The sequence below is a fragment of the Columba livia genome, chromosome 3, assembly GCF_036013475.1.
Source record: "Columba livia isolate bColLiv1 breed racing homer chromosome 3, bColLiv1.pat.W.v2, whole genome shotgun sequence".
Classification (NCBI taxonomy): Eukaryota; Metazoa; Chordata; class Aves; order Columbiformes; family Columbidae; genus Columba; species Columba livia.
In genome coordinates this window covers 93,401,257-93,416,380 of record NC_088604.1, presented here as the reverse complement: position 1 = coordinate 93,416,380, position 15,124 = coordinate 93,401,257, and the positions used below count along the sequence as shown (strand labels likewise).

At 36.2% G+C, this 15,124-nt stretch overlaps 1 protein-coding gene across 3 annotated transcripts in view; it reads right to left on the bottom strand.

Annotated features, from left to right (window-relative positions):
• The window catches only part of LRPPRC (leucine rich pentatricopeptide repeat containing), a 92,742-nt gene that overhangs the window by 15,156 nt on the left and 62,462 nt on the right, over positions 1 to 15,124 (bottom strand). For all 3 annotated transcript variants that reach the window (XM_065058277.1, XM_065058276.1, XM_065058275.1), the window contains exons 26-31: positions 13,340 to 13,408; positions 12,982 to 13,072; positions 9,905 to 10,047; positions 9,704 to 9,791; positions 5,025 to 5,148; positions 1,263 to 1,351 (exon numbers count right to left, since the gene is read on the bottom strand). In XM_065058277.1, coding sequence (XP_064914349.1) covers positions 1,263 to 1,351; positions 5,025 to 5,148; positions 9,704 to 9,791; positions 9,905 to 10,047; positions 12,982 to 13,072; positions 13,340 to 13,408 — 604 coding nt within the window. The remainder of the gene's footprint in view (positions 1 to 1,262; positions 1,352 to 5,024; positions 5,149 to 9,703; positions 9,792 to 9,904; positions 10,048 to 12,981; positions 13,073 to 13,339; positions 13,409 to 15,124) is intronic.

The window sequence follows — 15,124 nt, the reverse complement described above, 5'->3', positions numbered from 1 at the left end:
TTTATCAGAATAAAATCAGGCAGGAATGTCAGGCAAAGGACTTGCAAGCTGCAAAAACTTAAGATCTGCCAAGAGAGAGAGAAGCAATTGCATTCCTCCCAAATACTTCAGTGAATGACACCTGACAATGACCTCAGACTGGAGGCTGAACAGGGAAGGAATCTGAAAGAAGACAAGTTTATCAGCTGCAGGAAGGAGTATAAGTGACAAGATGCATCTAAATGTTCCTCTTCGAGTATTTTAATGTGGCTAATGTTACATAGGTATGGGCTACTACAGCTATGCCTACTGGAACGAAATAAAATTAACAGCAGAATTGAAAATGGATTTTCTGGTATGCCTTCTGATATGCAAGTAAAATCCAGTTCAGTGTAATACATTTTCTTCGTACGTAGCTGCATTAACGCTTAGCAGTACCGACAAAAATACGGATCAACAGTGCACTTACGCTTGCACAGGGATAAAAGACAGGACTATATGTAAAATTATGTCCTTGCAGTGTTTTCCTCTCTCACAGGAGTTCTATGTAACAACTAAGTAAGTAAAAAGCAACACCGCGGAGCTAAACTCTAGGCTGCAAAACAACCAATGATGGGAACTAAACCAAAACAACTACAAACTTTATCCACCATCTTGTTGGGCAACCTTACATACTCTTCGGCCACCATTTCATTTTCTGTCACCATCGTTAAATTAAAAAGAAAACCAAACTGAATATTTTGTTACTGTTGGTATTGAGAACTATTAAAAAGTATTTGATTAAGTTTTAAAACCAATATTATAATCATTTAGTGCACAATCCTGCACATTTAACAGTCAATTTAACTCGTGTGATATCTCACACAACCAACACAATATGCAAGAAACAACTGCTGGGAATTGTTTCAGATGCTCTAAAGTATGTTAATTTCCAAAGCAAAATGACTTGTGCTGTGAATTTTAACGCACTTGAAAGCCTGTACTTTCTCTCGTTCTGGAGCACAAATTTTGCATGTCTGAAGAGCTGTGATTCATCTTAAGAAAACCCATCTTGTGTTAAATGGAATGGAAACTGGACTAAGTGGTCAAATGACAAGTACATTCATATTCAAGCTGTATTATAAATGCATGTACAGTAATTTACGTCTCTCAGCTACCACAAAAGGCTCTTGATAAGCAGGTAATTTGCTAAATGGACTCCTTTATCCAAGTATTCGAAGGGCGTTACAAGAAAAATCTGCAGAGGCATTAATGTGACGTAAAGGTCAAGCATTGTGACATACCTTTCAAATAATCCCGCCTAACTTGCGATATGATGAGGAGGCTGCTGGCAGCACTGTTCAGTGTGAAGCCCTTGATGTGGGTCTCAGCACTAAAAGAAGCAGACATTTAGAAAGGAATTACTGACATGCTTCTGATACGATAATAAATGGTTGAGCACCAAGGTGAAATTATAAAAACTACTGTTCGTATGTTAAAAATATTGCTGCAAAATATCGACCTGGAGACAGCTTTTGTGTTATCCTGTCAATGGTTATAGAAGGATAATTTTTTTTTGCATTCTGACAGATGACAAAGTTGGAAGTGAGCAACAAAAGAAACAAAGTACAAGATTTTTTTTAAACAATCGGTTCAGATTCTTGAATGCTGACATATTAGATGACTAAAATAACTGCATGCCCTGCATTGTTCTGTTGTATCCTAAGCTGGATACTTTTTCTTCTTTTTTCAATAGTCACCATAATTATAAAATGTAAAACTATTCTTTCAGCAATAAAAATGAAACATTTATTTTCAGCACTGTATATTTTAAACATAAACTAAAGCATATTATGAACTAACACCATATCATTTGGTTGATTAATTTTCAAATTTCTGTCATCTAGATGTATACAGGTTTTAAAGTGAACATACCACATTTGCTGCCTTACCCATGTTCAAATTTTATTTCGCTTACCAACTCTTTATCCGCTGTAATACAAAACTTCACGTATCTACAGCAAAGAGAATCTTTAATAACATTGCTAAAGCTTTTCTAACACTCTGGAAATTAGTCAAGAGAGACTAGCCAGCAATCCCATAGATCTTATACTACAAAATGTTCCCATTCCTAAATGACATATAGCCACATTTTTAATATAGAAGGATAACTTTACAAATGTTCATTTCTAGATTACAAAATCTCTACACGGAAAAGGGGGGCATTGCCATTTACCATATCAGCAATCAAGATAAACCTCACTGATCATCTTGTGGCAAACAACTGAGCAGCCTACCTACTTGAACTTAGAGGCTGAGCGGATTGGGAGGTAAGCAGGGTCATTGCTAAATTATTCTCCTCAATCCCAAGAAAATCCTTCCCATCGCACACAATATGACTATCCTCTCAGTCACTTTCAGCCTCCCAGGCTCACAAACGCAGTCACTGGACTCGGGATTTTCTTACTCTGCCAACCAATCCTCTTAATCCCTGCCTAAGCACCCACTGCTCAGTTCCGCCTTTTTTTTTTCCCTTTGTCCCATCTGTCAAAGCCCTTAAGTCAACAATTCATGCATGAGACTGTAAATTACATGTAACAAAGGATTTACTTTCTCCAATCTTCCAATCTTTAGTGTGATTAAATAGATGTTAGCTACTATTACAGAACTAATCCATCATTCCAATACTTCTAAATTTCTGTTTAAAACTTCTTGGACTGAATGAAGTAAATGTTCCTCAAAACAGTGCTAGAATGCCAGAGCAATTATACTTGGGTTGACCAACAGATCAGTAACCTTCTGGGATGTTTGGTTTTGTTTTGTTTTTTCCAAAGGCAGAGGAGGAGTGCAATTTCCTTCTACCGCATCACTTTTGTATGGAAGTTTCTCAGTTCTGCTAACAAGACAGAAGTTATAAAATAACGTGACCTTTTAAAATTAAAAATACTTATTTTATTGCCTATATTAATCTTCATACTAATGTTCTCTAAATATTATTTACATTTTAAATTTGGCTTCAAGCAGAGTAAAAAGGAAAAGATGTTAGCTTGTATATATGAAAGTAGCTTTCCTTTATTTTATGAAAATACTAGGAGTTGCAGAAGTTTCAGGCCACTGCACACATTTAGGCTTTGTAGGAGTTTTCTTTTTGTAACATGAGGTTGGTAAAATCATTAAGCATGCAGAAATGTGTGCAAAACACACAGATACGCTATTCCTCAATGATGTGTACACACAATCACTTTCTCTATTTCAGCAAATAATGTAGAACTTAATGACTTTTGAAAATGCTTAATATAAGCATTTGTTACTAGAAAAAACATACAAGATAAACACCGTGAGCACCATCAATATGAAGCATTTTCTGTCCTGATGCAACAGTGAGCCGTTACAGGCTTCTTAGAATGTCATTACTTGGAATTTCTTCACTGCAAGGTGGAGTAGGAGAGTTCTGAAAAGCACTGAGGTTATTATGATGGTTGGCTGTGACAGTGACCAAGAAGAGAATCTATTATTAAATCCTTTTTTCTTTTTCCCTAAATATCTTGAGGTTCAGAGGCTTAGTCCTTTAAAACACACCTAATTCTTTCAGTTTTTAAAATTTTGTTCATTTTTTCCCTGTACTTTGAATTTACACACTGAAATACTTATCTAAAGTGGGAATTCTGAATCACTGATATACTAGGAAGAAGCCACCATTCTTTCTGCTCTACCAATCTGCAAATTACTGCTGACAATATGCAATACTTTGGGCATCTTGTTTACAAGTGTGTTGAAGTTGCAGAGCAGGGAAGCAGTGAATGCATGTAAAAAATCTTCGGTAGGAAGTTTCAAACTTTTCCCTGAATAATCTTTCAATACATCTTTTGATACCTGAATATTTTCTGTGAATGTCTAACAAACTACCTAAATTTTATCAGTATTCTTTGGACTTCTAAAACATGTCCTTTCCACCTTCTATTTACAAAGATGTATCAGTTACTTCCATTTCAGGGAGTTTAATTTGATAAACTGTTCCACTTTTTCCTTGCTATAAGCCATATATCCATCAAGCACAAACATTCCTTAGCATCAAGCCCAGTTATTGAGACCTATTTGAAAAAACATGATTTGTTCTTCTGAATGCAGAACTCATACTTTTTCAATGAAAGACATGTATTCCATCTAAACACCTTTAAGAAAACATGAAAACCATAAACATCTTACACTATACTGTTCTTGGGCATCAATAACTAAGCTGACTTTAAAAATTATTAGATTTTCATAGTGCCCTATGCATCTTACCGACATGTACTTCTAAATCACTATGCACACCTGATGACAACCACTGTTCTTGTTTTAGCTGAAGAAACTGAATGGCTTGAACTCCTTAAACTTATATTTTTATTCTTTATTCTTTTTATTCTTTTTACCTCTACATGGATGAGTAGTAACACTCTTACTTTGAAGCCTATAATCTCACCAGAACACACAGTCCAGGCAATAATTAAAGCAAGTGGCGTACCATACAACTCACTAAAAGTTCATTTGATTCCAGTGATTCTAATGACACATGACAGCAGGTTGGATTTATTTCAGAAGTGTAAGGACTGGATCTTAGGTTTCTGGCCATCTCCTCGCCACTGGCATCAGAGTCAAACGTACCATTTTGCATTTGGCAGGCGGCCAGCTGCCAGGGAGCGTGGGTGGGGGGGACAGCAGAGGGGACAGGCACTGAGGGGAAGGCTCACGGGCGGCTAAGGGAAGGAATCTTGTCTGTTTGGATATTGCTCTAAAGAGGACAAGGCAGACTGCCAGAAGGGGAGACTTTCAGTTCTGATGCCAAGTGCATTTGTTGACACTGTTAGCTGAAATGAGTTACTAGCAATACATACTGTCACTCTAGTATCTTTTTAATATCTGGCATATCGCTCTGTGAAACACTGGTGTATTTCTTACCATAACTCCTAATTACCAGTCATGATGACCTGTTTTCCCACAAGGACTTACCTGAAAATGATCCTGAAATTATTTAAAACCAGCCCCCACTCAACAATTAAAATCGCCAAAACACAGGAAAGTCTTACATGTGTTTTACTTCAATGGCTTCTTCAAGACAATTCTGTGTTAACAACGCTTTTATAAGGATGCCATAAGAATGATAATGAAACTCATTCTTTCCTTGCATTTTCAGGAAAATATTGTAGGCCTCTAAAAAAGAAAAAAGGCAAAATGAAATGTCATATTGCAATTATGTGGGTCATAGAAATATGCCACCTGTTCATTGAAAAGGTCCTTTTAAAATCTATTTATCCTCTGCTTACACCTTCGAGCCCTAAGCTGTTGGCTACAGCTTGTTCGAAACTGCTTGTATACAACAAGAAACTGACACACGCCTCCACAGAAGAAAAAGTTTGCTACTGCTGTTTTTCTATATGTGGCTGTTGCTTAAATACCAACACAGCTGGTTAGAAGGGGAAGACTCAGGATTTTTAAAGCAACACCTAATTCTGGGGTATATAGTTACAGTGTCTGGTGCATGATCACAACAGTGTTTTAACAAATAATATAGGAGGTGATTGCAATATGGGGAGATCAAATTATTTGGCTACGACAAGATTTATACAAAACATACAATTTACAAATATACAGATATTTAACAAGTAAACTACGCTGCATTTGTTTGACTGATTAACAGTTTTATTTCATGCATTCACAGTAACTGTCAGTGTATGAAAGGATGTTACCAAAAAGGGGGAAAAAATGATAAGCACACTTTTCAGTCATTTATTTTTCTGAAACAAGATTATACAGCTATAAACATGCAGATAAAACTGCTATAAAGGCTGTAACATATTCTAGAAAGCTGTGTAAAGAACCACAAATGATCTTTACATCAAAACTGTGATTCCATGCTTCATTTAATAAAAAGCAAAAAACAATTCCTTAGCTAATTCAAATCATAGCCACAATAACCTTTAAAACTTTTCAGAAACACTTGGACTATCACTACAAATTTCACAGCTAAGTGTTAAGTATCTATCTTATACTTTGAAAGCAAAGATGAAGGCAACTCATTTGAATCTTATTGTCACAAGAAGCATCACACTAACAGCACTTATTTTAGTGCGCTGCGGGATTTTAAGCTGGCATTCCCCAAACCAAAACTGTTGGGTGTGCCTTTTGGTTTGAAAGTTAAAGTTCTTCAACCAAAGACTATCCATAAAAACCATGCTCAAATGCTGGCACAAAACTAACTATACATAAAATAGGTTATTTACAACACAAACTCTTACACTGAGTTAATAATCAGAATTAACACTGCCATCTATAATCTACTTTGGACACTTGGAGCTATATTAAATATACATATATATATATATATATACACACATACATATATGAACAGAGAAAACAGATAAGTACACCAAAGGAAAAATAAAATCCACTTCTGCGTATCAGAGTTTCATGTATACGAGAGAGACGGAGAGACATGAGAGGGATGAAGAGAGAATATGACTCATGTCTGACATTGCAACAGTGACTGCATTGTCAACTAAAAGACCAATAAAACAACAGGATGACACAGGAAGGTCTTGAAATCCTTCACCATGTTTACCTACAGGTCTGAAGTTAAAGCTTGATCTGTTGCAATGTGCTGAACTCTCTTGCCTGCTCAGATGCTGAACACCAGCACCCATAGTGTGTTCACAATTAAATTCAGTGGGAAAGACATCTTTTTCTTCCACTTTTCTGAAATCTGAGGTATCAGTAGACTAGCAATCGCATTCAACAATAACAAAAAACCTTTAACTGATATAACCTATTACAAGTGTAAGTCATTATTTAATTAACAAAAAAGGCTTGTTCTTTCTGCTCATGAACGCCTGTTTAAATTCTAATTTTTAAAGCCAAAAACTCCTTACGTTTGTAGACTCCTGCAAAAGTTCTGCTGTCTTTGGACTGAACTAGGATTTCACCCTGTGTTTGAATCTTTTTCTCCATTGGCTGGGTACAGGAATGGACCTTGTCACCAGTGAATACGTCGAGCATATATTACCATCAACTATCACAGTTCACAAAATACAAGACCTCTTTCTACAAGGAAATATATTGAAATCTCTTTTGTAACAAGTAGTTCAATGAAGAACTAAAAATCTTTGTATTAGTTTTGTTTTCCTGTTGTAGGATGTTTTGCTGTCAGTCTTTACCTCAGAATGATTATCCTATTCAGATTCTTTTCTAGACTTTATTTTGCATTAGTGCAAGTAGCATGTTTGGAGACTACCTAGATGAGTCTCAAATTGAGACATATGCCGGATCAGGTATTATCAGCTCATTACTTCTTTAGATGGCATCTAAAATTACTAAAGTATATCAGCATTCAAAAAAGAAAGTTCTTAGTTTCAAAATCATACTGTGTTATATTAGCTATTTCAAGTAAAAAGATCTGTTAGAAAAGTGACAAGTTGCCAAGAAAGCCTCAGCTCTCAAGACAATCAAATTTGCTTCAGTAATTGCCACTGTTTTGGCTACGTGTAACATGAACCCCTGGAGTAAAGTTCTCACACTGAGGAATGAAGATAAAAATGAAAAAATGACTTTGTATAAATCAAGCACCTCACAGATTTTCAAAACACCCCCATGTCAGAGCGGGTAAATTCATGAAATTAGTTACATAACTAGATTAAGGTAATCTTTTTCCCATCAAAAAGATGATGTTGATAAAAAGTTATATTCTGCCCTATTACATTCACATCAAAATTACACTATACTGTTACATTAAAGTGGCAAACTAGTTTTTATTGTTTTTTTTTTTAAGACAGATAAACTGTTTCCCAACAGGAGAGGAATTGTTTCCTAACATTTGCCTTTTTTTCCTTAATTCCCAATAGATCTAGACCACCTCTTTTCAAATACTACACTTTTAAATAACAGAAACATGCATGGATAATTTACTGACAAATTAAACATCAAATATTTTAACAGACTGTAAGCAGTTACATTTTATATTTTTGTTTTAAACTAGTCTCCCTGCAAGGTCCACGACACATTTAGTTTCCTCCTGCTCTCCACTTGATAATCTATGATAGGCAAAGGTACTTTTCTAAGAAAAATTTGATAGAATACGTTCTGTTAATATTCCCTGGTTTTCAGTAAAAAGTATTTCTGCATTTCTCATATTTTCTTTGGATTCCCAAAACTTCCCAGCACAAAGGATTTCCTGAACACATTATGTCAGCCATAATACATATGATTTTTAAATTCATATACATGAGACCACACTCCCTATATGCAGAATATCAATACTCCATTGTAGATTTCTAATCAGTGCTCCTGCAACAGAATAACTCTACAGGGTTATTTCACTAACAACATAAGTTAACTGTGTGAACGACTGACAGATTCTTCTTTTAAAAACTCAAAGCTTAAAAATCAACCTGTAAAATACACTGATGACACTCAGAGAAGAAAATAACTAGGCATCTTGTATCTATAAATCTTCCTCATTAAGCAGAATTAATTTTTTTAAACCTATTTAACTCGGTTTTCTAATCTGCTTTCAGTGGAGATATCTAGTTATTTGTCACAGTATAGGTGAAGAAAATAAGGATTTCCAGAGCATTCAAATGCTCTGTACCTTGGCAAAAAATAGATGGGGACTGATTTCCTCCCCTCCTTGAAAGGCCCAGTAATGCTGTGTGCTGCTTCGGCACGAGATGGGTACAAAGGCATTTCCAATGAATTACACACAAACTGAGCCAACAGTACTGCACTGACACTCCTCCTTTCCATATACAAAGGTAAATACCTATGTTTTAAGTTAATTCTGTTTTTATCTGAGGCAGGGAAGTTTGCACAGAAGAGTTATTCATTTTGCACAGCAGAAGTGATCTGAAGTGATTTCTCAGTCAGGGTATTTTATTTGTGGAGCGGCACCCAGTGGCATATGGGTTTTGGAAACCAAGCCAGGCAACTTTAATCTTAGTTGTAAAGAAACTAAAGAGACTATGCAACACACTGAATCCTTCCTTCCTATAGAAATAAACCGCCTTGCAACATCAGCAGATAGGTAATAGACTAACAGATAAAAGCCAGATAGGAAGAGCCTCACCTTATTTAATCTCATTTAGTTAACTTCTTTGCCAAACCTGTAGGTAAAATTAGGTACCTGAAGTACACTTGGAACCATCCCTCATCTCATTAGACCTCAACAGCAGTGGCAAATAACAAAATCTCTGAACAACTTCTTTTAATAGGTAATTGTCTTCCCATAAACATGGTCACAGCTAATTCACTCGATATTAATTTTTCTTCTCACTACACTTCTCATGTCTCACACCAAACAGCTCAATTTTCCGAGAACCATAAAAGCAGTATTTTTTTTTTAGCATCAATACTGTTCATAAATTTAGTTTCTGGTGTTTAATAGATACATTTGAAAGTTTAGAACACAGTGTTAACCCAACAGTAAAAAGTGAACTCCAGAGCAGCAATACTTGGGTAATTTTAAAACAGGTAACTTCCCCACAGACTGGCTTTCAAACATACATTTAAAAGTCAGCATTTCTAATGACATTTTAAATATTTTAGCATATCTCATATCAGTTTCTGAAGCAGAATATTGGTGGGTAACATGATCATGTACCCTTCCTAACATGCCAGCAAGCCAGCAAAAAGCAGCAGCAAGCATCTGTTGCTCCGTAGTTATTCAAAATCTTAAAATTAATGCTGAAGGGGAAAAGAACAGTGGTTTTTGTTTTACCTTTTGCATTGTTTTTGTTGCAAAGCATCTTTATTTTTCTTTCTTCCACCTTAGAAGCACTTAAACTTCTGGTATCTTCATGTCTAACCTTTAAAACAAACAAACTTATTTAAGTTACTGTAATGCTATCTGTTAACATTTTTCAATGGAAAGAAACCATTTCAAAAGTACTGTCAGCTACGAAAGTTAAGTTTCAATTACCTTAGGTACCTCAAATGGAACAACCTGACCATTTTTCTCAAGTATATCAGCCAGTAAGGTTAGTGTTTTCTCACGAGGAACAACATTTTCTTCTTGAATTTTAGTCCAAATAGCTTCAGCCTTTTCCCAGTCATTGTTGTTCTCTGAAACAGGGGTCAAAACTTCAGACAGAGGTACATTTACAGTATACATGCATATCTAAAGTGATTCAAAAGAAGGTATCTTTGGAAAATAGTTCTTCAATTAATCATATTAATCAAGTACTCTGCTTTGTATAGTCATTAACTTCAAAAGTTCCAAACTAGTTCTAATACACAAAGGACACCAGAAGATGCGAACAGGAAAAAACCTAAAAGGACTGTACGAATTTTCAAATGAAGGAGAAATCAACCCAAAAATATCACACAAGTGTTCCTCCTAGCTCGTCAGTTCTAATATTCTTGATTGTTAATTCTAAAACTAATTACAAAAATTTCTAAATTATTACAAAACATTGAACACTCTAAGGCAGGGATGTCAAACTCATTTTCACCGGGGGCCACAACAGCCTCACGGTTGCCTTCAGAGGGCCAATTGTAATTTTAGGGCTCTATAAACGTAGGAGTAGTTACATTTATGCAGCCCTAAAATTACATTTGGCCCTCTGAAGGCAACTGCGAGGCTGATGTGGCCCCTGGTGAAAATGAGTCTGACACCACTGCTCTAAAGGATCACTTTTACGTTGCACCCTGAAATTTCTGAAATGAAATCCTCTGGTTATATTGCTGCTGAGTTAGAACAGCTACATGCCAGAAGTTTACCACTTCCAAATCGAATAAGTGTTCTAAGCCTTCAGGCTCTCTTGTCACTAAGAAAAAAAATGCATATCTGAAGATTGTAAAATATAAGTGATCTGAAAGAAAAAACTTAATAAATTGGTAACAAATTAATAGAATAATTCTACTGTTTTCAACAAGAATAACAATTTATGTATGCATCACTGTACAAAACTGCAAACAAACAGAAAACCGGACTTTGTGAAAGAAAACAGTTAATTACTATTTATCTACATAGAGCAGGTGATTTCCTGTGTTTCCTAAGTCACCAGAATAGCATTGACTTCCAACTGTATGTCCTGTCGGCAGGTACCTAACCCCAACATCTGCCAGCTGTAATCTCTCTGTTCCACAGTTTAATTGAGAATCACAGACATGAAGAGATGCAAGGCAAGAAGGCAGAGTCAGAAGGTGGATGACAGAATGAATCGTTCACACGGCAATATCTCAGCCTGTAAGTGCAGCCCTTCAGCTATTCTTCCACTGTTCAGTTAAGGAACTTTACCTGTTCTGTAGCTCAGGCTCCACTAGACTAAGTCATAATACAAGGAAAAGGTGGAGCAGCCACCTGGAAGCAGTATGACACACTTGGATATTCTCTGGAATTGTTATAAAGTTGGTGTTTCAAAGCAATATGTACTGCTTTGCAAACAATATTGCAATGGAATATTTCAACGCAATGTTCTCTTCTGTCCAGGAGCAGCAAGGGGTTTAGGAAAACACATTGATATGTACCTGAGCAGGTTCAAGATCCAAGCCCACTTTCAACAAAGTTCTGGCATCATTTCAGCTTTTTAGAAGCAGCAGCAAACTCAGTGCCTACTCTAAGATCTAATAAAACAATTGGTTTCAAGGATGAAATACTGCATATAACATCTTAAAGCAGATTCATATGCAGTTAGCAGAGTGGGACAGGAAATGTCTTAACACTTTTTTATGTGTTTATCACTGTGTTTGACAGTAATGTGGCAACATCTAGAGTATTGTGTCCAGTTTGGGGCTTCGCAACTCTAAAAGAGGTGCTGATAACTAGAGCAAATTCAGCCATCAATACAGGCATGGGGCCAGAGCAGATGAAGAAAGAGCATAAGTCAAAGAAGATGAGTTTTGAGCACATATGAACTTAGGGCTTAAGTGCACAATGACAACTCTCTACTGTATTTGTGCATGTGGCAGCTTTGATAGATAATCTAAAATAGTGGAAAGCAGGTATACACATGGTTTTGGTATTTTAAGGTGAGGGACACCCACAAACGTTTTCCACTTCTTTGAATACACGGAAGTGGTTTTGTCTTTTGAAAGAAGACTGAAGATTTTGCATGACAGAACTTGATAAATTGTATCTTCTTAGATTCTCTTCCTAGCAGGCACACAGTCAGACTTAGTCACTGCAGAGGTGAACAGGATGAGTGCAGAAATAGGAAGGCTTCCTCCCTGTTCAGACAAGATTGCTTTTCAGGCCTACTTGATTTTTGATGGCGAACCAGTATGTGCAAGCCAGAACTGGGCAAAGCTTTCTGAGGTTTTGAAGCTTTCTGAGGCTGTTCAGGAAATAAAAAGCAACAAAGTTCTCAAGGAGTCTCTGGTCATTTTTTCTGTGGAAGTACTTATTGCTTCTGCTCGTGGTAAGTGCAACGGGGAAGCAGCCCCTGTCACTACCATAGGAAAAGAAAGGGGTTTGAATAGTATTTTATTTAGCATTAAAACATCACTAGTTCTAGTCAACCAAAAATATACATGGGGAACACTACTTCAAGCTCAAATGAAAGTCTTCCCCATGACCAAATACATCAAATTGCTGTAACGGCTCATTAATATATACATACACATTACCAAAGTACATAGCACTCACTGTAATGCTTTTTTAATGCCTCAATTTACTATTTAGTGCTCTAAACACAAAATGGCTTTTCCTAGACTTTACAAACTGTTCCAGTTACAGGAGGCTCTAGATCTTTATCAAAGATTATAACAAATAAGCAGATTTCCTTCTTGAAGCATACAAAAAGACAAAGCAGAGTAAACTTTCAAGCTAGGATATGAGACAATAGCATGGATTGGAAGACTTAAACTACAGAAGTTCTATTGAAGTGTTGAGGTCTGCAGGTAAAAAAAATCCTATACTCTCTCTCCCCCAAGATATCTCAGAAACAATATCAAGGCTAATTGCATATCAGTATAAAACTCCTCTCTAATTCAGGGTTATTTCCTGTCTCCAATCACAAAATAAAACAAGATGAAAAAGATCACAAGCTCACTTACCACAGAGTTGAAGCAGGTAGTAGTACATCTCATCTCTATCACACTCAAATAGATTTTGAGTTAATTCTACCAAGTGTTCCAAAGCCTCCATCTTTAAAAAGAAAGAAGGAAAAATACTGTTATGTCTCAGCCAAACAATTATTTTTCAATATATGTGCACTTACATGCTGTGTGCATTCAGCTAAAATAATATTTATGTTTAAGTATACACCAGCATTTACATAGAGCATTAGGCTCACCTCATCAGCCTGTCACTCGGCCTTTCACAAACATAAAAATCATGCAATGAACTATTTCAAAACAATCTTTCTTGGAATAAAATGACAGTTACATAGAAGACATGATATGAGCAACATACCTGATTATTTGATATACACTTTTTTGCAAACCACTGCAACCTTCCAGAGTGTGCTCTAAAGCCAGGAGTCTGTAAAATATTTCCAGAAGAAAAACACATCACTTCACATGGAACATTCTAAAGCAAACTAAACATAATGCATATGCTCATAATAAAAGCTCATAGTTCTTGTTTATTTTTTGAAACATGAATGAGACCACAAGCTCACAAATAATCAAGTTAGGTTGCAAATATGAGAGACTTAAAAACTGCAGTCATTTTATTCAAGACATTTTCCTTTTTGGTTGAACACTGCCAAGACAGTTGATTGAAAATACACTTCAGATAAACTGAAACGTTAAATCATTTCTATCACCACAGTAATAAGAGTATTATTGCTACTACCCATGGTAATCAATTATATTACTCATGGTAAAGAATTATACCAAACGTTTCCAAACTGTCTTCACAATGAAATGCTCGTATTCAACATCACTGTAACATCTTTGCAACTAGAAAACCATGCCTCTCAACCACAACACCACCATTTTGGTACCCTTTCTCTGCTAATATTAGCCATTTTCTTATGACTATTAATACCTAAAAATAATAGTATTTTTAGAGAGTGACTTCTCTTGCTCAGTAAGAAAACCAGCTATTTACAGAGCAGTACCTGTTACAGCTGTAACTCGCTGCCAATGCAGATGCCAGGTGTACTAACTGTGAGGCGATTCCAGCCCAGAAGAAGAACAAAGGTTTACCCTTAAGAGTATGTACATGGAAGAACTGATGTATGATGGTTAATATGCCATAGTTTTCCCAGGCGCCTTTACTTATTAATTTCTTTGTTGTTTCAAATGGGCTACAGCTACAGAATACACATTCTCTAAAAGGTTTCGGTCCCTGGGAACTCCATCTGGTACAGACTAACACATTGTGCCTTCTCAGCACCACAGACCATAATAAAAGTTTCTGTTCCTCCACTTAAATTTTTAAACATCGGAAAATTCAAAGTTCTTAAACATGTTACAGGCATGCCAGTACTTGTGTCAGACATATCTAAAGAAAAGGGATACAAAAAAGACTGTGGGCAAAGCATCCATCATTTTCACCTCTTAGCCTCCTCCCCCACCACAGAGTCCTTGAATTTGCTTTATACTCTCTTGTTCTAGCACCAGGATCGTTTACAGAGAGGACTCCGCTTTCATTTCAGGTGTCCGGATTCACATTACTAGAGCTCAAAGTAATTCCAAGGAAACGCCTGTTCATCCCTATAGAGAAACCTGTGTTTTGACTCTTGAAGGCTTTTAGCTGTTCATAAGAAGTTGCTACTTTTTAAACATGAAGTGCAGCTTCCAAAATTCAAACAACACTTTGCATAGAAGAGGTAGTTTGAACAAAAAGGTCTGAGAAATACTGAGTCTCAGTTCCAAACAGTCAAAACAATTACCATTGAAAAAGTCAATTTGCCTTCTGTCCTTTTAACACAGAATGTCCTTTTCCTGTATTTTCCGAGTGCAAAATTATTGCTATTACATCTTTCTGCAATGATTAAGCATACACAAGAAAACCAGCATGCAAATCTTCAGTCAAGCCAGTTAAAATCTGCTAAATATGCATGAAACAGTGTTCTACAGTGTTCTAACAGTATGTTAGGTCATATAATCCTACCGACAAGCCAAACCATTTTATGCAATCATTGTATGGTTGTTTTAAAAAAAAAGGATGTTAAACCCACAGTTCTTCAACATCAACCATCTTCCCTATGCATTTAACTGTACTACAAAAGTAGTCTCAGAAAAAGGG